At 52.4% G+C, this 25,077-nt stretch overlaps 1 protein-coding gene across 4 annotated transcripts in view; it reads left to right on the top strand.

The window, feature by feature from the left end:
* The window catches only part of chd5 (chromodomain helicase DNA binding protein 5), a 130,588-nt gene extending 105,511 nt beyond the window's left edge, over window positions 1-25,077 (top strand). For 3 of the 4 annotated variants that reach the window (XM_070860419.1, XM_070860418.1, XM_070860417.1), the window contains 6 exons: window positions 3,666-3,774; window positions 8,415-8,547; window positions 11,666-11,861; window positions 19,409-19,569; window positions 23,404-23,530; window positions 24,496-25,077. In XM_070860419.1, coding sequence (XP_070716520.1) covers window positions 3,666-3,774; window positions 8,415-8,547; window positions 11,666-11,861; window positions 19,409-19,569; window positions 23,404-23,530; window positions 24,496-24,617 — 848 coding nt within the window. In that variant the 3' untranslated portion in view covers window positions 24,618-25,077. Of the gene's footprint in view, window positions 1-3,665; window positions 3,775-8,414; window positions 8,548-11,665; window positions 11,862-19,408; window positions 19,570-23,403; window positions 23,531-24,495 lie in introns of those variants that run through there. The other variant, XM_070860420.1, reaches the window with a different exon arrangement.

Here is a 25,077-nt window from a genome sequence, read left to right as displayed (position 1 = left end):
CTCCCTCTCTCTCTCTCTCTCGCCCGCTCCCCCTCTCTCTCTCTCTCGCCCGCTCCTTCTCTCTCTATCTCGCCCGCTCTCTCTCTCTCTCTCTCTCTCTCGCCCACTCCCTCTCTCTCGCCCGCTCCCTCTCTCTCTCTCTCTCTCGCCCGCTCCCTCTCTCTCTCTCACCCGCTCCCTCTCTCTCTCTCGCCCGCTCCCTCTCTCTCTCTCGCCCGCTCCCTCTCTCTCTCTCGCCCGCCCCCTCTCTCTCTCTCGCCCGCTCCCTCTCTCTCTCACGCCCGCTCCCTCTCTCTCTCTCGCCCCCTCTCTCTCTCTCTCGCCCGCTCCCTCTCTCTCGCCCGCTCTCTATCTCTCTCGCCCGCTCTCTCTCTCTCGCCTGCTCCCCCTCTTTCTCTCGCCCGCTCCCCCTCTCTCTCTCGCCCGCTCCCTCTCTCTCTCTCTCGCCCGCTCCCCCTCCTTCTCTCGCCCGCTCCCTCTCGCTCTCTCTCTCGCCCGCTCCCCCGCTCTCTCTCTCGCCCGCTCCCCCTCTCTCTCTCTCGCCCGCTCCCTCTCTCTCTCTCTCGCCCGCTCCCTCTCTCTCTCTCTCGCCCGCTCCCTCGCTCTCTCTCTCGCCCGCTCCCCCTCTCTCTCTCTCGCCCACTCCCTCGCTCTCTCTCTCTCGCCCGCCCCCTCTCTCTCTCTCTCGCCCGCTCCCTCTCTCTCTCTCTCGCCCGCTCAATCTCTCTCGCCCGCTCCCTCTCTCTCTCTCTCGCCCGCTCCCTCTCTCTCTCTCTCGCCCGCTCCCTCTCTGTCTCTCTCGCCCGCTCCCTCTCTCTCTCTCTCGCCCGCTCCCTCTCTCTCTCTCTCTCGCCCGCTCCCTCTCTCTCTCTCTCGCCCGCTCCCTCTCTCTCTCTCTCTCTCGCCCGCTCCCTCTCTCACACGCCCGCTCCCTCTCTCTCTCTCTCTCGCCCGCTCCCTCTCTCTCTCTCGCCCGCTCCCTCTCTCTCTCTCTCGCCCGCTCCCTCTCTCTCTCTCTTGCCCGCTCCCTCTCTCTCTCTCTCGCCCGCTCCCTCTCTCTCTCTCTCTCGCCCGCTCCCTCTCTCTCGCCCGCTCCCTCTTTCTCTCTCTCACCCGCTCCCTCTCTCTCTCTCTCTCTCTCGCCCGCTCCCTCTCTCTCTCTCGCCTGCTCCCTCTCTCTCTCTCTCTCGCCCGCTCCTTCTCTCTCTATCTCGCCCGCTCCCTCTCTCTCTATCTCTCGCCCGCTCTCTCTCTCTCTCTCGCCCGCTCCCTCTCTCTCTCTCTCTCTCGCCCGCTCCCTCTCTCTCTCTCTCTCTCGCCCGCTCCCTCTCTCTCTCTCGCCCGCTCCCCCTCTCTCTCTCTCGCCCGCTCCCCCTCTCTCTCTCTCCCGCTCCTTCTCTCTCTATCTCGCCCGCTCCCTCTCTCTCTCTCTCTCTCTCGCCCACTCCCTCTCTCTCGCCCGCTCCCTCTCCCTCTCTCTCTCTCTCGCCCGCTCCCTCTCTCTCTCTCTCGCCCGCTCCCTCTCTCTCTCTCTCGCCCGCTCCCTCTCTCTCTCTCTCGCCCGCTCCCTCTCTCTCTCTCGCCTGCTCCCTCTCTGTCCCTCCCTCTCACCCTCTCTCTCTCTCTGACTATTTTTCTTTTTTTTTTTTACTGAGTATAAATCTTGACATAAAATAAATAAGCTTGTCATTCTTCATATTTTCTGAGATCTGATTGGTGGATACCCAAGTACCCAAGTGAGAGTCAGTGTGTTTGGGACTGTACCCCAGTGAGAGTCAGTGTGTGTGGGACATTACCCCAGTGAGAGTCAGTGTGTGTGGGACTGTACCCCAGTGAGAGTCAGTGTGTGTGGGACTGTACCCCAGTGAGAGTCAGTGTGTGTGGGACATTACCCCAGTGAGAGTCAGTGTGTGTGGGACTGTACCCCAGTGAGAGTCAGTGTGTGTGGGACTGTACCCCAGGGAGAGTCAGTGTGTGTGGGACTGTACCCTAGTGAGAGTCAGTGTGTGTGGGACTGTACCCCAGTGAGAGTCAGTGTGTGTGACCCGTACCCCAGGGAGAGTCAGTGTGTGTGGGACTGTACCCCAGTGAGAGTCAGTGTGTGGGACTGTACCCCAGTGAGAGTCAGTGTGTGTGGGACTGTACCCCAGTGAGAGTCAGTGTGTGTGGGACTGTACCCCAGTGAGAGTCAGTGTGTGTGGGACTGTACCCCAGTGAGAGTCAGTGTGTGGGACTGTACCCCAGTGAGAGTCAGTGTGTGTGGGACTGTACCCCAGGGAGAGTCAGTGTGTGTGGGACTGTACCCCAGGGAGAGTCAGTGTGTGTGGGACTGTACCCCAGGGAATGTCTGTGTGTGGGACTGTACCCCAGTGAGAGTCGGTGTGTGTGGGACTGTACCCCAGTGAGAGTCAGTGTGTGTGACCCGTACCCCAGTGAGAGTCAGTGTGTGGGACTGTACCCCAGTGAGAGTCAGTGTGTGTGGGACTGTACCCCAGTGAGAGTCAGTGTGTGTGGGACTGTACCCCAGTGAGAGTCAGTGTGTGTGGGACTGTACCCCAGTGAGAGTCAGTGTCTGTGGGACTGTACCCCAGTGAAAGTCAGTGTGTGTGGGACTGTACCCCAGTGAGAGTCAGTGTGTGTGGGACTGTACCCCAGTGAGAGTCAGTGTGTGTGGGACTGTACCTCAGTGAGAGTCAGTGTGTGTGGGACTGTACCTCAGTGAGAGTCAGTGTGTGTGGGACTGTACCCCAGTGAGAGTCAGTGTGTGTGGGACTGTACCCCAGTGAGAGTCAGTGTGTGTGGGACTGTACCCCAGTGAGAATCAGTGTGTGTGACCCGTACCCCAGTGAGAGACAGTGTGTGTGGGACTGTACCCCAGTGAGAGTCAGTGTGTGTGGGACTGTACCCCATTGAGCGTCAGTGTGTGTGGGACTGTACCCCAGTGAGAGTCAGTGTGTGTGGGACTGTACCCCAGTGAGAGTCAATGTGTGTGGGACTGTACCCCAGTGAGAGTCAGTGTGTGTGGGACTGTACCCCAGGGAGAGTCAGTGTGTGTGGGACTGTACCCTAGTGAGAGTCAGTGTGTGTGGGACTGTACCCCAGTGAGAGTCAGTGTGTGTGACCCGTATCCCAGGGAGAGTCAGTGTGTGTGGGACTGTACCCCAGTGAGAGTCAGTGTGTGGGACTGTACCCCAGTGAGAGTCAGTGTGTGTGGGACTGTACCCCAGTGAGAGTCAGTGTGTGTGGGACTGTACCCCAGTGAGAGTCAGTGTGTGGGACTGTACCCCAGTGAGAGTCAGTGTGTGTGGGACTGTACCCCAGTGAGAATCAGTGTGTGTGACCCGTACCCCAGGGAGAGTCAGTGTGTGTGGGACTGTACCCCAGTGAGAATCAGTGTGTGTGACCCGTACCCCAGGGAGAGTCAGTGTGTGTGACCCATACCCCAGGGTGAGTCAGTGTGTGTGGGACTGTACCCCAGTGAGAGACAGTGTGTGTGGGACTGTACCCCAGGGTGAGTCAGTGTGTTCAGAGGACATCAGTAACACTTGGAAGCCAGCAAGGTTCTGTGATGATTCGATCACGGCCCATCTACCCGTGGCTCGATTGGCGAGCAGAATGCTCTAGATTCTCTCCGACGGATAACATCTCCATTTTTGTTTTGTCAGAGTTGCACACACTTTGGCAGAATGAGGAGCGGGCTGCAGTTTCTTCCGGAAAGATCTACGATATCTGGCACCGGAGGCACGACTATTGGCTGCTGGCCGGCATTGTTGCGTATCCTTTTGCCGAGATGCGGGTTTGGCCGTGAGAAGCGAGACTTTGGGCTCCACCCCCTCGCACAGATTGAGGAGGCTCGAGTGTGTCCGCGAGTGTGTCACCGAGTGTGTGCGTGTGACACCGAGTGTGAGTGTGTCACCGAGTGTGACACCATGTGTCACCGAGTGTGAGTGTGTCCCCGAGTGAGTGTGTCCCCGAGTGAGTGTGTCCCCGAGTGAGTGTGTCGCCGAGTGTGTCGCCGAGTGTGAGTGTGTCACCGAGTGTGAGTGTATAACTGAGTGTGTCCTTATTAGGCGGGAAATTATGTTAGGGAAATTGATGGGATTGAAGGCCGATAAATCCCGGGGCCTGATAGTCTGCATCCCAGAGTACTTAAGGAAGTGGCCATAGAAATAGTGGATGCATTGGTGATCATTTTCCAACAGTCTATCGACTCTGGATCAGTTCCTGTGGACTGGAGGGTAGCAAATGTAACACCACTTTTTAAAAAAGGAGGGAGAGAGAAAACGCGTAATTATAGACCAGTTAGCCTGATATCAGTAGTGGGGAAAATATTGGAATCAATTATTAAAGATGAAATAGCAGCGCATTTGGAAAGCAGTGACAGGATCGGTCCAAGTCAGCATGGATTTATGAAGGGGAAATCATGCTTGACAAATCTTCTGGAATTTTTTGAGAATGTAACTAGTAGGGTGGACAAGGGAGAACCAGTGGATGTGGTGTATTTAGACTTTCAAAAGGCTTTTGATAAGGTCCCACACGAGAGATTGGTGTGCAAAATTAAAGCACATGGTATTGGGGGTAATGTACTGACGTGGATAGAGAACTGGTTGGCAGATAGGAAGCAAAGAGTAGCAATAAACGGGTTCTTTTCAGAATGGCAGGCAGTGACTTGTGGGGTACCGCAAGGTTCAGTGCTGGGACCCCAGCTATTTACAATATACATTAATGATTTAGACGAAGGAATTGAATGTAATATCTCCAAGTTTGCAGATGACACTAAGCTGGGTGGCAGTGTGAGGTGTGAGGAGGATGCTAAGAGGCTGCAGGGTGACTTGGACAGGTTAGGTGAGTGGGCAAATGCATGGCAGATGCAGTATAATGTGGATAAATGTGAGGTTATCCACTTTGGTGGTGGTAACAGGAAGGCAGATTATTATCTGAATGGTGACAAATTAGTAAAAGGGGAGGTACAATGAGACCTGGGTGTCATGGTACATTAGTCATTGAAAGTTGGCATGCAGGTACAGCAGGCGGTGAAGAAGGCAAATGGTATGTTGGCCTTCATAACTAGGGGATTTAAGTATAGGAGCAGGAAGGTCTTACTGCAGTTGTACAGGGCATTGTGAGACCACACCTTGAATATTGTGTACAGTTTTGGTCTCCTAATCTGAGGAAGGATGTTCTTGCTATTGAGGGAGTACAGCGAAGGTTCACCAGACTGATTCCCGGGATGTCAGGACTGACATATGAAGAAAGACTGGATCGACTAGGCTTATATTCACTGGAATTTAGAAGAATGAGAGGGATCTCATAGAGACATATAAAATTCTGATGGGGCTGGACAGGTTAGATGCAGGAAGAATGTTCCCGATGTTGGGGAAGTCCAGAACCAGGGGTCACAGTCTAAGAATAAGGGGTAAGCCATTTAGGATCGAGATGAGGAGAAACTTCTTCACCCAGAGAGTGGTGAACCTGTGGAATTCTCTACCACAGAAAGCTGTTGAGGCCAATTCACTAAATATATTCAAAAGGGAGTTAGATACGGCCCTTACAGCTAAACGGATCAAGGGGTATGGAGAGAAAGCAGGAATGGGGTACTGAGGTGAATGGTCAGCCATGATCATATTGAATGGTGGTGCAGGCTCGAAAAGCCGAATGGCCTACTCCGGCACCTATTTGTTTCTGTGTCACACAGCGTGTCACCGAGCATGTCACCGAGCGTATCACCGAGCGTATCACAGCGTGTGTCACCGAGCGTGTCACAGCGTGTCACCGAGCGTGTCACCGAGCATGTCACAGTGTCACAGTGTGTCACCGAGCGTGTCACAGCGTGTCACCGAGCGTGTCACAGCGCGTGTCACCGAGCGTGTCACAGCGCGTGTCACCGAGCGTGTCACCGAGCGTGTCACTGTGTCAACGAGCGTGTCACAGCGTGTGTCACCGAGTGTGTCACCGAGTGTGTCACCGAGTGTGTCACCGAGCGTGTCACCGAGTGTGTCACAGTGTGTCACCGAGCGTGTCACAGCGTGTGTCACCGAGCGTGTCACCGAGCGTGTCACCGAGCGTGTCACCGAGTGTGTCACCGAGCGTGTCACAGCGTGTGTCACCGAGCGTGTCACCGAGCGTGTCACCGAGCGTGTCACCGAGCGTGTCACCGAGTGTGTCACAGTGTGTCACCGAGCGTGTCACAGCGTGTGTCACCGAGCGTGTCACCGAGCGTGTCACCGAGCGTGTCACCGAGTGTGTCACAGTGTGTCACCGAGCGTGTCACCGAGCGTGTCACCGAGCGTGTCACTGAGCGTGTCACCGAGCGTGTCACAGTGTGTCACCGAGCGTGTCACCGAGCATGTCACACTGTGTCACACTGTGTCACAGTGTGTCACCGAGCGTGTCACAGCGTGTCACAGCGTGTCACCGAGCGTGTCACCGAGCGTGTCACCGAGTGTGTCACAGAGCGTGTCACAGTGTGTCACCGAGCGTGTCACAGTGTGTCACCGAGCGTGTCACCGAGCGTGTCACAGTGTGTCACCGAGCGTGTCACAGTGTGTCACCGAGCGTGTCACCGAGCGTGTCACCGAGCGTGTCACCGAGCGTGTCACAGTGTGTCACCGAGCGTGTCACAGCGTGTCACCGAGCGTGTCACCGAGCGTGTCACCGAGCGTGTCACCGAGCGTGTCACAGTGTGTCACCGAGCGTGTCACAGTGTGTCACCGAGCGTGTCAGTGTGTCACCGAGCATGTCACCGAGCATGTCACAGTGTGTCACCCAGCGTGTCACCGAGCGTGTCACCGAGCGTGTCACAGTGTGTCACCGAGCGTGTCACAGTGTGTTAGCGAGCGTGTCACCGAGCGTGTCACAGTGTGTCACCGAGCGTGTCACCGAGCGTGTCACCGAGCGTGTCACCGAGCATGTCACACTGTGTCACAGCATGTCACCGAGCGTGTCACAGCGTGTCACCGAGCGTGTCACAGTGTGTCACCGAGCGTGTCACCGAGCATGTCACACTGTGTCACAGCATGTCACCGAGCGTGTCACAGCGTGTCACCGAGCGTGTCACCGAGCGTGTCACAGTGTGTCACCGAGCGTGTCAGTGTGTTAGCGAGCATGTCACCGAGCATGTCACAGTGTGTCACAGCGTGTCACCGAGCGTGTCACCGAGCGTGTCACAGTGTGTCACCGAGCGTGTCACAGTGTGTTAGCGAGCATGTCACCGAGCGTGTCACAGCGTGTCACCGAGCGTGTCACCGAGCGTGTCACCGAGCGTGTCACAGTGTGTCACCGAGCGTGTCACCGAGCGTGTCACCGAGCGTGTCACAGTGTGTCACCGAGCGTGTCACAGTGTGTCACCGAGCATGTCACCGAGCATGTCACACTGTGTCACCGAGCGTGTCACCGAGCGTGTCACCGAGCGTGTCACCGAGCGTGTCACCGAGCGTGTCACAGTGTCACAGTGTGTCACTGAGCGTGTCACCGAGCGTGTCACAGTGTGTCACCGAGCGTGTCACCGAGCGTGTCACAGTGTGTCACCGAGCGTGTCACCGAGCGTGTCACAGTGTCACAGTGTGTCACTGAGCGTGTCACAGCGTGTCACCGAGCGTGTCACTGAGCGTGTCACAGCGTGTCACCGAGCGTGTCACTGAGCGTGTCACAGTGTGTCACTGAGCCAGTGAGGGCAACAGGGTGTTAGAATTAGAGATCGCTCAAAACTTACAGAATGTACAGCTCAGAAACAGACGTTCGGCAAACCAGTCCGTGCCGGTGTTTATGCTCCACACCAGCCCCCTCCCACCCCTACTTACCTCACGCTATCATCCTTTCTCCCTCATGTGCTTATCTAGCTTTGCCTTAAATGCATCTGTGGTATTCGCTTCAACCACTCCGTGAGGTAGTGAGTTCCACATTCTAACCACTCTCTGAGTAAAGAAGTTTCCCCTGAATTTTCTGTTGAATTTATTGGTGACCATCTTGCGATTATAGTCTCTAGTTTTGCTCTTCCCCACAAGTGGAATCATCTTCTCTGCATCGACACTATCAAACCCTTTCATAATCTTATCATATAATCAAACCTTGCATATACTTATAATTGTCTCCGCCTTCTTCCTATTTGACAGGAACAGTGCATCAAACTGGCAAACCCACGGAACAGTTAGTTTGGGAAACAGAAAATATCACATGATGCAGTGAGGGAGCAATATTGTTAAAAGATTTGGACAGTTAGAGGGAGTTTTACTCTGTATCTAACCCCATGCTGTACCTTCCCTGGGAGTGTTTGATGGGACAGTGTAGAGGGAGTTTATGAATGAGGTGCAGTATTATCACAGACCACGAGGGAGTCTGAGACATGTCTGTCCCGTGTCCCCTGCAGTTGCCTTGTGCTTCTCTCTCTCTGTGTTTTCCTTGATGTTTCTGTGCAGTCACGGCTATGCTCGCTGGCAGGATATACAAACCGATCCCAGATACACCATCATCAATGAGCCTTTCAAAGCAGAGATGAACAAGGGGAATTTCCTGGAAATGAAGAATAAGTTCTTAGCCAGGAGATTCAAGGTAAATTAAGCCGCTTCTGTGTTTGTGTGACTGGTTCTACACGTATGTGTGTGTGTGTGTGTGTGTGTGTGTGCATGCACCTGTGTGCATGTGTGTGTGTGTGCACCTGTGTGTGTGTGTGTGTGTGCACCTGTGTGTGTGTGCACCTGTGCGTGTGTGTGTGCGTGTGTATGTGTGCACCTGTGCGTGTGTGTGTGTGCACCTGTGCATGTGTGTGTGTGCACCTGTGTGTGTGTGCACCTGTGCGTGTGTGTGTGTGTGTGTGCACCTGTGTGTGTGTGTGTGTGCACCTGTGTGTGTGTGTGTGCACCTGTGTGTGTGTGTGTGTGTGCGCACCTGTGCGTGTGTGTGTGCATGCACCTGTGTGTGTGTACCTGTGAGTGTGTGTGTGTGCATGCACCTGTGTGTGTGTGTGTGTGCACCTGTGCGTGTGTGTGTGTGCACCTGTGTGTGCATGCACCTGTGTGTGTGTGTGTGCACCTGTGTGTGTGTGTACCTGTGAGTGTGTGTGTGTGCACCTGTGTGTGCGTGCACCTGTGTGTGTGTGTGTGTGTGCACCTGTGTGTGTGTGTGTGCACCTGTGTGTGTGTGTACCTGTGAGTGTGTGTGTGTGTGCACCTGTGTGTGCGTGCACCTGTGTGCGTGTGTGTGTGTGTGTGCACCTGTGTGTGTGTATGTGTGCACCTGTGTGTGTGTGCACCTGTGTGTGTGTGCGCACCTGTGCGTGTGTGTGTGTGTGTGTGCACCTGTGCGTGTGTGTGTGTGCACCTGTGTGCGCACCTGTGTGTACCTGTGAGTGTGTGTGTGTGTGTGCACCTGTGAGTGTGTGTGTGTGTGCGCACCTGTGAGTGTGTGTGTGTGTGTGTGTGCACCTGTGTGTGTGTGTGTGTGCACCTGTGTGTGTGTGTGTGTGTGTGTGCGCACCTGTGTGTGTGTGTGTGTGTGTGTGCACCTGTGTGTGTGTGTGTGTGTGTGTGTGTGTGTGTGTGCACCTGTGTGTGTGTGCACCTGTGTGTGTGTGTGTGTGTGCACCTGTGTGTGTGTGGTGTGTGTATGTGCACCTGTGTGTGTGTGTGTGTGTGCACCTGTGCGTGTGTGTGTGCACCTGTGTGTGTGTGTGTGCACCTGTGTGTGTGTGTGTGTGCACCTGTGCGTGTGTGGTGTGTGTGTGTGTGCACCTGTGTGTGTGTGGTGTGTGTGTGTGTGCACCTGTGTGTGTGTGGTGTGTGCACCTGTGTGTGTGGTGTGTGTGTGTGTGCACCTGTGAGTGTGTGTGTGTGCACCTGTGCGTGTGTGTGTGTGTGCACCTGTGCGTGTGTGTGTGTGTGTGTGCACCTGTGCATGTGTGTGTGTGTGCACCTGTGTATGTGTGTGTGTGTGCACCTGTGAGTGTGTGTGTGCACCTGTGTGTGTGTGTGTGTGTGCACCTGTGTGTGTGTGTGTGCACCTGTGTGTGTGTGGTGTGTGTGTGTGCACCTGTGTGTGTGTGTGTGTGCACCTGTGTGTGTGCACCTGTGCGTGTGTGTGTGTGCACCTGTGTGTGTGTGTGTGTGCACCTGTGTGTGTGTGTGTGTGTGTGTGCACGTGTGTGTGTGTGCACCTGTCTGTATGGTGTGTGTGTGTGTGCACCTGTGTGTGTGTGGTGTGTGTGTGTGTGTGTGTGTGCACCTGTGTGTGTGTGGTGTGTGTTTGTGTGCACCTGTGTGTGTGTGTGTGTGTGCACCTGTGTGTGTGTGTGTGTGTGTGTGTGCACCTGTGTGTGTGTGTGTGTGCACCTGTGTGTGTGTGTGTGCCTATGCCAATACGTGCCTACCTGTGTGTGTGTGCCTATGCCAGTACGTGCCTACCTGTGTGTGTGTGCCTATGCCAGTACATGCCTACCTGTGTGTGTGTGTGTGCCTATGCCAGTACGTGCCTACCTGTGTGTGTGTGCCTATGCCAGTACGTGCCTACCTGTGTGTGTGTGCCTATGCCAGTACGTGCCTACCTGTGTGTGTGTGCCTATGCCAGTACGTGCCTACCTGTGTGTGTGTGCCTATGCCAGTACGTGCCTACCTGTGTGTGTGTGCGATCAGAATCTCTTTGCTCTCACCTCAGAGTCAGAAAGTCGTGGGTTCAAGTCCCACTCCAGAGCCTTGAGCACATAATCTAGGCTGACTCTCCAGTTGCAGTGCTGAGGGAGTGCTGCACTGTTGGAGGTGCCGTCTTTCAGATCAGATGTTAAACCGAGGCGCCTTCTGCTCTCTTGGGCGGATGTAAAGCTCCCAGGGCACTATTTCAAGAAGAGCGGGGGAGTTCTCCCTGGTGTCTTGGCCAATATTTATCCCTCAACCAACATCACTAAAAACAGTTTATCTGGTCATTATCACATTGCTGTTTGTGGGAGCTTGCTGTGCACAAATTAGCTGCTGCGTTTTCTACATTACAACAGTGACTATGCTTCAAACGTATTTCATTGTAAAGCGGTTTTGGGACGTGCTGAGATTGTGAAAAGTGTTGTATAAATGCTAGTTCCTTCCTCCCTTTCCTTTTCTTTCCTCCCTCCGTTCTTTCTTTTCTTCCTCTGGTCTTTCTTTCTTTTCTTCCTTCCTTCTCTCCCCCTTTCCTCCTTTCCCTTTCATTCCCTTACCCTCACTTCTTTCTTCCCTTCTCTTCCCTTCTCACCTTCTGACCTTGTGTGACTCAGGACGACTCGGTGACCCAGTGGGTCAAGGGGCGGGGGTTGGAGGTGAGGGTCAAGGGGTGGGGGTTGGAGGTGAGGGTCAAGGGGTGGGGGTTGGAGGTGAGGGTCAAGGGGCGGGGGTTGGGGGTGAGGGTCAAGGGACGGGGGTTGGGGGTGAGGGTCAAGGGGTGGGGGTTGGGGGTGAGGGTCAAGGGGTGGGGGTTGGGGATGAGGGTCAAGGGGCGGGGGTTGGGGGTGAGGGTCAAGGGGTGGGGGTAGGAGGTGAGGGTCAAGGGACGGGGGTTGGGGGTGAGGGTCAAGGGACGGGGGTTGGGGGTGAGGGTCAAGGGGCGGGGGTTGGGGGTGAAAGGCTGTGAAAGCGATTAACTGGACGCCACTTGAATTGATCCCTGTTCTAATTATTCTTTCTTGTCTCGGCCCCCCGGCTAACATCAGCTCTTGGAACAGGCTCTGGTGATTGAAGAGCAACTGCGGCGAGCCGCTTACCTCAACATGACGCAGGACCCTAATCACCCAGCCATGGCCCTCAACGCGCGCTTTGCCGAGGTCGAGTGCTTGGCCGAGAGTCACCAGCATCTCTCCAAGGAGTCTCTGGCCGGCAATAAGCCTGCCAATGCCGTGCTGCACAAAGGTTTGTCGCGTGAGCTCGGGCGCCCCCTCCCGTCTACCTCCCGTCTCCATAGTGACCGTCTCCATAGTGACCATTCAGACAGGTCCTGGACATCGTAGAGATTGAAAGATAAGAGAATAGTTTCAGCATCACTTGCACTGGCCCGCAATATCATCTTGTAAAAATTGTTCCTTTTTCATTTTAGCGAACCTGCGAATAAATTCAGCTTTTTGTAATGAAGTGCCTCTGGTGTAATTGTGATCTTAATTTATTTTTGGATTATAAACTATATTTAATATAAGAGGGCCCAGGGGTGTATTGTGGTCACACACCAGCCTAAAACCCTGGGGTGTGGTGGAGGGGCCGCTCTGCGGGCGGCAAGGGTCTACGTGAGTGAGTGCCGTCAGTCTTGGCCTAGTCCATCGTGGGCCCGACACTCAGCCTGGTGTTAACGGACGGGCAGGTCGGCTGGCATGGAAAACGCTACCTCGGTGTAGCAAAGGGGCACTGTTTGAGATTGGTGGCGGGGGTTAGGGGGTTAATACGCAGTGTAGAGGGAGCTTTACTCTGTATCTGACCCGTGCTGTACCTGCCCTGGGAGTGTTTGATGGGACAGTGTAGAGGGAGCTTTACTCTGTATCTAACCCGTGCTGTACCTGCCTGGGGAGTGTTTGATGGGGCAGTGTAGAGGGAGCTTTACTCTGTATCTAACCCGTGCTGTACCTGCCCTGGGAGTGTTTGATGGGGCAGTGTAGAGGGAGCTTTACTCTGTATCTGACCCGTGCTGTACCTGCCCTGGGAGTGTTTGATGGGGCAGTGTAGAGAGAGCTTTACTCTGTATCTAACCCGTGCTGTACCTGCCCTGGGAGTGTTTGATGGGGCAGTGTAGAGGGAGCTTTACTCTGTATCTAACCCGTGCTGTACCTGCCCTGGGAGTGTTTGATGGGGCAGTGTAGAGGGAGCTTTACTCTGTATCTGACCCGTGCTGTACCTGCCTGGGGAGTGTTTCATAGAATCATAGAAATTTACAGCACAGAAGGAGGCCATTTCGACCCATTGTGTCTGCGCTGGCCAACAAAGAGCTACCCAGCCCAATCCCACTTTCCTGCTGTAGGTCCATAGCCCTGTAGGTTACGGCACTTCAGGTGCACATCCAGGTACTTTTTAAATGTGGTGAGGGTTTCTGCCTCTACCACCCTTTCAGGCAGTGCATTCCAGACCCCCACCGCCCTCTGGGTGAATAAATTTCCCCTCACATCCCCTCTAAACCTCCTACCAATTTCTATAAATCTATGCCTCCTGGTTGTTGATCCCTTTGCTAAGGGAAATGGGTCCTTCCTATCCATTCTATCTAGACCCCTCATAATTTTATACACCTCAATAAGGTCTCCCCTCACCCTCCCCTGTTCCAAAGAAAACAAACCCAGCCTATTCAATCTTTCCTCATAGCTAAAATTCTCCAGTCCAGGCAACATCCTCGTAAATCTCCTCTGTACCCTATCTAGTGCAATCACATCTTTCCTATAATATGGTGACCGGAACTGCATGCAGTACTCTAGCTGTGGCCTAACTAGTGTTGTTATACAGTTCAAGCATAACCTCCCTGCTCTTGTATTCTTTCCCTCAGCAAATAAAGACAAGTATTCCATATGCCTTCTTAACCACCTTATCTACCTGGTCTGCTACAGTCAGGGATCTGTGGACCTATACTCCAAGCTCCCTTTGTTCTCTACACTTCTCAGTGTCCTACCATTTAATGTGTATTCCTTGCCCTGTTAGCCTTCTCCAAATGCATTACCTCACACTTCTGCATTTTGAATTCCATTTGCCACTGTTCTACCCACCTGACCAGTTCATTGATATCTTCCTGCAGTCTACAGCTTTTTTCTTCATTATCAACCACACAGCCGATTTTAGTAACATCTGCAAACTTCTTAATCATACCCCGTATATTCAAGTCTAGATTATTGACATATAGCACAAAAAGCAAGGGACCTAGTACTGAGTCCGGCGGCACCCCACTGAAAATAGCCTTCAGTCACAAAAACACCCATCAACCATAACCCTTTGCTTACTGCCTCTGTTTGATGGGACAGTGTAGAGGGAGCTTTACTCTCTATCTAACCCATGCTGTACCTGCCCTGGGAGTGTTTGATGGGACAGTGTAGAGGGAGCTTTACTTTGTATCTAACCCGTGCTGTACCTGCCCTGGGAGTGTTTGATGGGACCGTGTAGAGGGAGCTTTACTCTGTATCTAACCCGTGCTGTACCTGCCCTGGGAGTGTTTGATGGGACCGTGTAGAGGGAGCTTTACTCTGTATCTAACCTGTGCTGTAGTTGAGTGTAAGGAGTGCTTGATGCTTCAAATACAAGGTCTTCCATTCTCTAGCAACAATACCCCTTGCTTTGACCAGACAGTTCACACGGAAAAGTTAATACATTGATGTGTTACTTCAGATTTGCACAGAAACTGGCCGCTCGGCCCAACAGGTGCATTCGGTGTTTATGGTCCACACGAGCCTCCTCCCACCCCTCTTCATCTCACCGTATCAACATATCCTTCTATTCCTTTCTCCCTCATGTGTTTATCGAGCTTCCCCTTAAAATCATCTATGATATTCGCATCAACTGCTCCATGAGTTCCACATTCTCACCACTCTGGGTAAAGAGGTTTCTCCTGAATTCCCTTTTGGCTTTAGTAGTGACTATCCCCCACATGTAGAAACATCATGTCCAATTCTACCCTAGCGAACCCTTTCATAATCTTGAAGACCTATAGAGCTCCAGTCTGTTCAATCATTCCTGATAGGTCCAACCTCTCAGTTCTGGTATCATGGGGCCAGTGCCTCTATAACCCTTTTATAATATGAAGAGCAGGCTGTGCACATTGCTCCGTGTGGTCTAACCCATCTGATACCAGCGAACGCAACACAGACTGGGAATTGAGCCTGGGACCCTCTCTGGCTCTGTCATTTACCAGCTACACCACCAGGGGGAGCTGTTAGTTCATTCCTGTTTGAAATTATTTATGGTGGACAATAACCAAATAAATCGATTTAAAGTAGATTTGTTTAAGCTTCGAACCCCATGTCAAATGGTATAACTGCAATCTAAAAAAGACACCATGCTGCTGAACGAATGAACCAGTCATAGCCTCTGATTGAGGAGGGGGATTTTGGCATTGGTACAAATCTCACTCAGTTCTGGGGCCTGATCTACATTTCGCCCATCGATGTACAGCATACCGAACCCACTAGGGGGCAGGTGTGGGTTACATTAGTTACTCTGTATGGGAAGGAGCTGGAATTCAGGGATAAAATACTCCTTATTCTGTACAGTAAACGGGGAATACACTCTTTATTTACTCTCAAGTCCTTGAACGTGTTGTCCCTTCCCAAATCCGTGCCCATTTTTCCCGCAATTCCATGTTTGATTCTCTCAAATCAGGTTTCCGTCCCTGCCACAGTACCCAACAGGCCTCATCAAAGTCACAAATGACATCCTTTGTGACTGCGACTGTGGTAATCGATCCCTCCTCATTCTCTTGGCCTGCCTGCAGCCTTTGACATGATTACCGACACCATCCTCCCCAATGACTCTCCACTCTCACCCACTGGATGGGACTGCACTCGCTTGGTTCCATTCCCATCCAATCGTAACCAGAGAATCTACAGCAATGTCTTCTCCTCCCACTCCCGCACCATTACCTGTGGAGCTCTCGAGGATCTATCCTTGCCTCCTGCTATTCTCATCTACATGCTGCCCCTTGGCATCATCATCCAAAAATAGACACCCAGCTCTGCCTCAGCACCTCCGACCCCTCCACTGTCTCTGATTTGTCACACCGATTGTCCGACATCCAATACTGGATGAGCAGAAATGTCCTCCAACTAAATATCGGGAAGACCCCTCCACAAAGCCCGTTCCCTAGCCACCAACTCCATTGTTCTCCCTGGCAACTGTCCGACATTGTTCGCACCCTTGGTGTTGTATTTAACTCCCAGATAAGCTTCCGACCACATCTCGCCATCACCAAAACCGGCGATTTCCATCTCTGTAAGGTCGACAGTCTCGGCCCTGCCTCAACTCATCTGCTGCTGAAACCCTCATCCATACCTTGGTTACCTCTAGAGTTGACTATTCCAGCGCTCTCCTGGCTGGCCTCCCATCTTCCACCCTCTATAACTTTGAGCTCATCCAAAACCTGGCTGCCCCATGTCCTAACTCGCACCAAGTCCCGCTCACTGACCTACATTGGCCCCGGTTAAGCAACACTTTGATTTCAAAATTCTCCTCCTTGTTTACAAATCCCTCCATGGTCTCGGCTGCTCCCTATCTCTGTAACCTCCTCCAGCCCCACAACCCCCGCGATCTCCGCACTCCTCCAATTATGACCTCTTGCGCATCCCTGATTGTAATCGCTCGCGGCCATACCTTCAGCTGCCGAGGCCCTAGCTCTGAAATTCCCTCCCTGAACCTCTCCATCTCGCTATCTCGCTCTCCTTTAACCTACCTCTTTCTCCAAACTTCTGGTCATCTGTCTGAATATCTCCTTATGCTTTGTTTGATAACGCTCTTGTAAAGCACCTTGGGACGTTTTACTACGTTAAAGGCGCTATATAAGCAAGTTGTTGTTTGGGATTGTACACAGGGATAATATACTCCTTATTCTGAGACTGTGTTACTGGGAGCAATACATTTCCCCTCTCGCCTCGTGCTGTTTATTGAAAGGATGGAGATTACCCTTCAAAGTATTTATATTCGTGTAGAACCAGTAAATCTGGTTTTAATCATTTGGAATCCTATTGACTGCTGACACTATTCTCTGTGGTGATGTTTAATGTTGGATCTGTGATTTCAATGTGGGACACTTGTGAGGTGAGCAGTACTCCTTACTCTGTTTGTAGAGCAGTAAATATTCAGCCCTTTTCCCTCCTGCTCCCCTCTTAATGGGTGTTCTTGGGCCAGAAGGGCAGCGGCACTCTTGGTGCCACTAAAACATAATCTCAGAAGAAAGCAGTAAACAGACCCCCACACCCAACCCCCATTGACTCCGCTGGTTTGGCAGTGACTGAGCCTTAGAGACCAGGAGGGCCTGGTCTAATCTGCTGTGTGCTGAGTTAGCCCAGGCCATAACTGAACTGTGGACTCGGAACCCAGGAACTGGAGCCTGGTTTTAGCACCTCGAGACTGTTCCGCCATTCAGTGAGATCATGGCGATTTGCAACCTACCCCTTTGCCCCATATCTCTTAATACCTTTGGTGAAGAACAATTTATCAATCTCAGACTTAAAATGAACAATTGGCCTGGAATCAATTGCTAGAAAGGGGCTGAGGCTGGGGGGAGCTTAACCTTGAGTTTAATTTCGCCCCTCCTTCCAGGGTGCTTATAGTTGTAGCCCAGTGATCAGGTGTCTCTGCATAGACTGGGATGGCTCAGTATCAAATCACTGGTCAGTGAAGAGCACCTTCTGCCACTTCTCGGCCTCCAACAGCTGCCAACACTTCACGAATGAAGGTTAGTAAAGTGATTCCTGAGGAGGCTGTCCTTGTATTTAAAAAAACGTGTTGTTGGGGATGTGAGTGTCGCTGGCAAGGCCGGCATTTATTGCCCGTCCCTAGCTGCCCGGAGAAGGCGGTGGTGGACCTTCTGAACCGTTACAGTCGCAGGTTTTGATACAACTGAGGCAGTTAACAGTCAACCTGGAGTCACCTATAGACCGGGTAAGGAAGGCAAGTTTCCTAAAGGACATCAGTGAACCAGTTGTGTTTTTACATCAATCCAACAGCTTCATGGTCACTTTTACAGAAACCACATTTTTATTTCCAGATTTTTAAACTGAATTCAAATTCTTGTCCAGGGTGGTGCAGTGGTGGGATTGTAATTCAAGTTCTCTGGATTCCTGGTCTAGTAACATTAGCCACAACACCACCGTTCCCTGTCTTGTATGTACAACAGCCAGTTCAGGATTCCAGGTTATTCTGTGATATATTCTGCACAATCTATCAGGATATTTCTCCAGTGCACACGTAGGGTTTAAATTCACCACAAAAATATTCCAGTGTTGCTCAGAGAAAAGCAACGTACATAGGAGGGGCTGTGAGCAAATATTGGAGATCGTTATCACAGCCGCACGCCCCCCAACCTCCCCCAACCTCCCCCCCCCCCGTCACTCCCCCTCCCCCCCGTCACTCCCCCTCCCCCCGTCACTCCCCCTCCCCCCCATCACTCCCCCTCTCCCCCCTCCCCCCCGTCACTCCCCCTCCCCCCCGTCACTCCCCCTCCCCCCCATCACTCCCCCTCCCCCCCGTCACTCCCCCTCCCCCCCGTCACTCCCCCTCTCCCCCCTCCCCCCCGTCACTCCCCCTCCCCCCGTCACTCCCCCTCCCCCCGTCACTCCCCCTCCCCCCCGTCACTCCCCCTCCCCCCGTCACTCCCCCTCCCCCACGTCACTCCCCCTCCCCCCGTCACTCCCCCTCCCCCCGTCACTCCCCCTCCCCCTCCCCCCCGTCACTCCCCCTCCCCCTCCCCCCCGTCATTCCCCCTCCCCCCCGTCACTCCCCCTCCCCCCCGTCACTCCCCCCTCTCCCCCGTCACTCCCCCCTCCCCCCCGTCACTCCCCCTCCCCCACGTCACTCCTCCCTCTCCCCCGTCACTCCCCCTCTCCCCCGTCACTCCCCCCTCTCCCCCGTCACTCCCCCCTCTCCCCGTCACTCTCCCCTCCCCGCGTCCCTCCCCGCGTCACTCCCCCCTCCCCCCGTCACTCCCCCCTCCCCCCGTCACTCCCCCCTCCCCCCGTCACTCCCCCCTCCCCCCGTCACTCCCCCCTCCCCCCCCGTCACTCCCCCCTCCCCCCCGTCACTCCCCCCTCCCCCCCGTCACTCCCCCCTCCCCCCCGTCACTCCCCCCTCCCCCCGTCACTCCCCCCCTCTCCCCCGTCACTTCCCCCCTCCCCCGTCACTTCCCCCCTCCCCCGTCACTTCCCCCCTCCCCCGTCACTCCCCCCTCCCCCGTCACTCCCCCGTCACTCCCCCCCTCCCCCGTCACTCCCCCCCCTCCCCCGTCACTCCCCCCCTCCCCCGTCACTCCCCCTCTCCCCCGTCACTCCCCCTCTCCCCCGTCACTCCCCCTCTCCCCCGTCACTCCCCCTCTCCCCCGTCACTCCCCCTCTCCCCCGTCTCTCCCCCGTCTCTCCCCCGTCTCTCCCCCGTCACTCCCCCGTCTCTCCCCCGTCACTCCCCCGTCACTCCCCCTCTCCCCCGTCACTCCCCCTCTCCCCCGTCACTCCCCCTTTCCTCCGTCACTCCCCCCTACCCCTCCCCTTCCCTCCCCCCCATCACGCCCCTCTCCCTACACCCGTCACTCTCCCCCTCCCCCGCCCCCGGGTGTGTTGCCGTGCTGTGCCGGGTGCTGGGTGCGTGGTGTTATCGCGGCAGGCAGAGCTGCGAGGTGCCACAACACCGGCTGTGAATGTTGCCGGCTGCTGTTGGGATGTGTTGTCTCTGCGTCCCTGCTGAAACCCGGGCCCTGAGCTCCTCGCCCTCTCTTTGCTTTTTGTTTCTTTCAGTCCTGAATCAGCTGGAGGAGCTCCTCAGCGACATGAAGGCAGATGTGACGCGATTACCCAACATGTTGTCGCGGGTCCCGCCCGTCACAGCGCGGCTCCAGATGTCGGAACGAAGTATCCTGAGTCGCCTTGCCAACCGGGGAACCGAGCCCCAACAGCAGGTGAGAAACCGGGCAGGGGCCTTGCGGTTTGCGAGGTTCCTGGGGGAGGGGGGGATTCTGGGGAGGGGAGGGGACTCTGTGGATGAGGGGACTCTTGGGGGGGGGGGGGGGGGGTGGTGAGGGGAATCGGAGAGTGAGAAACTCTGGGGGTGAGGGGAATCGGAGAGTATAATCCCCTGCCCCTTGGTCTGTGCATCCCACATAATTCAACGGGGTGGTGTGCAGGAGAGCCTTGCGTCTCCCAGTCGGCAGTGGATGGGACGGAAACACTCCGTGCCGCTGTACTGTGTTCGTTTTTTTTTTTTGCCGTGCATTGTCTGTTCATAAATGTGAGCCTGTTAGTGCTGAGGACTGGAACACATTCTCATATTGAGCGGCAAGTATCCCATCAAACCCTTCCAACGCAGGTACAGCACGGGTTAGATACAGAGTAAAGCTCCCTCTTCACTGTCCCACCCAACATTTAAGGAGATATTTCATAACTCAAGGGGGATGGAGTATAAAAGCAGGGAAGTCCTGCTACAACTGTACAGGGTATTGGTGAGATCACACCTGGAGTACTGTGTGCAGTTTTGGTCCCCGTATTTAAGGAAGAATATACTTGCATTGGAGACTGTTCAGAGAAGGTTCACGAAGTTGATTCTGGAGATGAGCGGGTTGACTTATGAAGATAGGTTGAGTAGGTTGGGCCTATACTCATTGGAGTTCAGAAGAATGAGAGGTGATCTTATCGAAAAATATAAGTTAATGAGGGGGCTCGATAAATTGGATGCAGAGAGGATATTTCCACTCAAAGGGGGAACTAAAACTAGGGGGAATAGTCGCAGAATAAGGGGTCACCCATTTAAAACTGAGATGAGGAGGAATTTCTTCTCTCAGAGGGTTGTAAATCTGTGTAATTCTCTGCCTCAGAGAGCTGTGGAGGCTGGGTCATTGAATATATTTAAGGCAGAGATAGACAGATTTTTGAGCGATAAGGGAGTAAAAGGTTATGGGGAGCGGGCAGGGAAGTGGAGCTGAGTCCATAATCAGATCAGCCATGATCTTATTAAATGGCGGAGCAGGTTTGAGAGGTCAAATGGCCTACTCCTGCTCCTATTTCTTATGTTTCTAACTCAGCAAAGATATATTCCAGTGAGAAAGAAAGACTAAGAGAAAGATGAACCAACCGTGGCTAACTAAGGAATTAAAGGATGGTATCAAATTGAAAACAATGGCATACAATGTTGCAAAGATTAGTGGAAGGCCAGAGGATTGGGAAATTTTTAGAAACCAGCAAAAAAAAAAGAGACAGATAGATTATGAGCGTAAACTAGCAAGAAATATAAAAACAGATAGTCAGAGTTTCCGCAGGTATATAAAAAGGAAGCGAGTAGCTAAAGTAAACATTGGTCCCTTAGAGGATGAGACTGGGGTATTAATAACAGGAAATAGGGAAAATAACAGAGACTTTGAACCAATATTTTGTATTGGTCTTCGCGGTAAAAGATACTAAAAGCCTCCCAATAATAATCAAGGGACTATTGGGAGAGGGAATGAAAACAATCACTATCACTGGAGAAAAAGTACTAGGCAAACTAATGGGACTAAAGGGGGACAAGTCCCCTGGACCTGATGGCCTGCATCATAGGGTCTTAAAAGAAGTGGCTGCAGAGATAGTGGATGCATTGGTTGTTATCTACCAAAGTTCCCTGCATTCTGGGGCGATCCCAGTAGATTGAAAAACTGCAAATGTAATGCCCCTATTTAAGAAAGGAGGGAGACAGAAAGCAGGAAACTATATACCAGTTAACCTAACATCTTTCACTGGGAAAATGCTGGAGTCCATTATTAAGGAAGCAGCAGCGGGACATTTGGAAAAGTATAATACAGTCAGGCAGAGTCAGCATGGTTTTATGAAAGGGAAATCATGTTTGACAAATTTGCTGGAGTTCTTTGAGGATGTAACGAGCAGAGTGGATAAGGGGGAACCAGTGGTTGTGGTGTATTTGGATTGCCAGAAGTCATTCGATAAGGTGCCACATAAAAGGTTACAACACAAGATAAGAGCTCACGGGGTTGGGGGCAATATATTAACATGGATAGAGGATTGGCTAACTAACAGAAAACAGAGAGTCGGGATAAATGGGTCATTTTCAGGTTGGCAAACTGTAACTAGTGGGGTGCCACAGGGATCAGTGCTGGGGCCTCAACTATTTACAATTTATATTAATGACTTGGATGAAGGGACCGAGTGTAATGTAGCCAAATTTGCTGATGATACAAAGATAGGTGGGAAAGCAAGTTGTGAGGAGGACGCAAAGAATCTGCAAAGGGATATAGACAGGCTAAGTGAGTGGGCAAAAATTTGGCAGATGGAGTATAATGTGGGAAAATGTGAGGTTATCCACTTTGGTAAGAAAATTGAAAAAGCAAATTATTATTTAAATGGGGAGAGATTACACAATGCTGCGGCATAGTGACCTGGGAGTACTTGTACATGGAACACAACAAGTTAGTATGCAGGTACAGCAAGTAATCAGGAAGGCAAATGGAATGTTGACCTTTATTGCAAAGGGGATGGAGTATAAAACTGCTCCAACTGTACAGGGTATTGGTGAGGCCACACCTAGAGTACTGCATCCTGTTTTGGTCTCCTATTTAAGGAGGGATATACTTGCATTGGAGGCTGTTCAGAGAAGTTCCACGAAGTTGATTCCAGAAATGAGTGGTTGTCTTCTGAAGAAAGGTTGGGCCTATACTCATTGGAGTTCAGCAGAATGAAAGGTGATCTTATTGAAAGGTATAAGATTCTGAGGGGGCTTGACAGGGTATATGCAGAGAAGTTGTTTCCCCTTGCGGGGGAATCTAGAAGTAGGGGGCATAGTTTCAGAATAAGGGGTCGCCCATTTAAAATGGAGATGAGGAATTTCTCCACCCCAGAGCGCTGTGGAGGCTGGGTCATTGAATATATTTAAGGTGGAGATAGATTTTTGAAAGATAGGGGAGTCAAGGGTTATGGGGAGTGGGAAGTGAAGTGGAGTTGAGGCCAAGGTCAGATCAGCCATGATTTTATTGAATGGTGGAGTAGGTTCGACAGGCCAAATGGCCTACTCCTATTTCTTATGTTTTTATGTAAACACTCCCAGGGCAGGTACAGCACGGGTTAGATACAGAGTAAAGCTCCCTCTACACTGTCCCATCAAACACTCCCAGGGCAGGTACAGCACGGGTTAGATACAGAGTAAAGCTCCCTCTACACTGTCGCATCAAACACTCCCAGGGCAGGTACAGCATTGGGTTAGATACAGAGTAAAGCTCCCTCTACACTGTCCCATCAAACACTCCCAGGGCAGGTGCAGCACGGGTTAGATACAGAGTAAAGCTCCGTGTGTGTGTGTGTGAGAGAGAGTGTACATTGTGTGTGAGAGAGAGTGTACATTGTGTGTGAGAGAGAGTGTACATTGTGGGTGAGAGAGAATGTACATTGTGGGTGAGAGAGAGTGTACATTGTGGGTGAGAGAGAGTGTACATTGTGGGTGAGAGAGAGTGTACATTGTGTGTATGTGAGAGAGAGAGAGAGTGTACATTGTGTGTGTGTGTGAGAGAGAGAGAGAGCGAGAGAGAGTGTGTACATCAGGTGAGAGCAGGATCGCATTTGATGGTGATGCCACCCACGGTTGACCGTCCTAAACAGAGCTGCTCAGTGCCCCGGAGCTGGACTTGATCGAAGGGCCAACACATTCAACCGAGGAGAAGGGGGAAATCCTGTGCTTAAAGCTGTGAATTCTTTGTGTAAACGCTTTGAGTTTGACGATCTGATTAATTTTTGTTTAAACAAAGCGTATTTTGCAGCCGTTCCCACAGGGTCCGTATGGAGCGGCACAGATGTACAGTAACAGCTTTGGGCCCAGCTTCCGAGGTCCAGGGACCGCGACCCTCATTAACTACAATCAGATGCCTCTGGGGCCCTATATCAGTGGTACGTTCTCCAAACATGGCCTCTCACATCTGAATTCTGCAAATAAGCTGGTATCAGTAAAAGTGACCATGGAGCTGACGGATTGTGGTAAAAACCCAACTGGTTCACTAACGTCCTTTGGGGGAGGAAACCTGGCGTCCTTACCTGGTCTGGGCCTACATGTGACTCCAGTCCCACACCAGCATGATTGACTCTCTGAAGCAAGACATTCCTTCTGTCCAGGGTCCAGGGTAACTGGGATGGGCAATAAATGCTGGCCTTGCCAGTGATGCTCACATCCTGAGAATGAAGAATAATAAAGAACATTGATCAATGGGGAGAAGGGAGTTCTCTCCCCCGATGAGACGGATAGAATTCAGCCTGGCAGTCCCCAGACCTCGTTGTACCGAGAACCAGACTGTAATCTGGGGCAGGACATCTCCCATGTCTCTTGTGCACAGTTGCCCAGATTAAGTAACTGAACGGAGGGAAATTTAGGATCAAAGAAAGAGACTGATCACAGCCATTGAAAAACGGCGAGCTCAGTATCTGACATCTGTTACTTTAGATGAAACCAAAATGTCTCCACGAGAGATGGTGCAATGTCAGCTTGGGGGTGGGGTTTAAAACAATCCAATTCTGGCCTCTTGTGTATCCCCCATTTCTTCGCCCCTCCATTAGTGGCCGTGCCTTCAGCTGCCTGGGCCCTAAGCTCTGGAATTCCCTCCCTAAACCTCTCCGCCTCTCCACCTCCCTCTCCTCCTTAAAACCTAACTCTTTGACCAAGATTTTGGCCATCTGCCCTAATATCTCCTTTGGCTCAGTAGCAAATTAATTGTCTGATTACCCTCCTGTGAAGTGTCCTGGGATGTTTTATTATGGTAAAGGTACTATATAAATACACATTATTGTTATTTTGAAAAAAAATGAAACAGAATTTGCCAGCTAAGAGAAAAAGATATTGAAGTCATTCTGCTTGTTTGCAGCAACCACAAATATTTCGGCTGTGAGTGTCCCGGATAAAAAGCTCCTATCGGAAGGACTGAAAGAACTGGAAGCAGGCGAGAGGAAAGATAAAGTCAGCGATGTGATCTGCATCGAGGATTGATGGCAAGATCCCCAGCGACAGCTCCCAACTCTGGCCACACTGCAGCTACCCTTCTCCTAATCTTCTTTAAACTTTGTCGGAAAACATCAACCGTTTTCATCCGGGGGGCTCCGCTCACTTGTACATATTTGCACATTTTTCGCACGTTCATGGAAGGCATTTCCTGTTACATTTACTGTTGTTTCAGGAGAATAACTCCAGAGATTCAGGCCAAGAGACAAGAAAAGCATGATCCTAACCAGAGTCTGTAAACTCTGGAACATCAAACTGATTCTACAGATTGTGCTCCGCATAATAACCCCCAGTACAACATATTATCAATAATCCCCCGTACCATCCCTAACCCACCCCAATTCTTCCCCCCCCCCCACCGTACCATCCCCCCTCCCCCCGTACCATCGCCCGCTCCCCCCCCATACCGTACCCCAACCCCCTTTTATCACCCCCCCCAACCGTCCCT

This window comes from Pristiophorus japonicus, chromosome 18 (assembly GCF_044704955.1).
Source record: "Pristiophorus japonicus isolate sPriJap1 chromosome 18, sPriJap1.hap1, whole genome shotgun sequence".
Classification (NCBI taxonomy): Eukaryota; Metazoa; Chordata; class Chondrichthyes; family Pristiophoridae; genus Pristiophorus; species Pristiophorus japonicus.
This window is presented reverse-complemented; position numbering and strand designations above follow the sequence as displayed.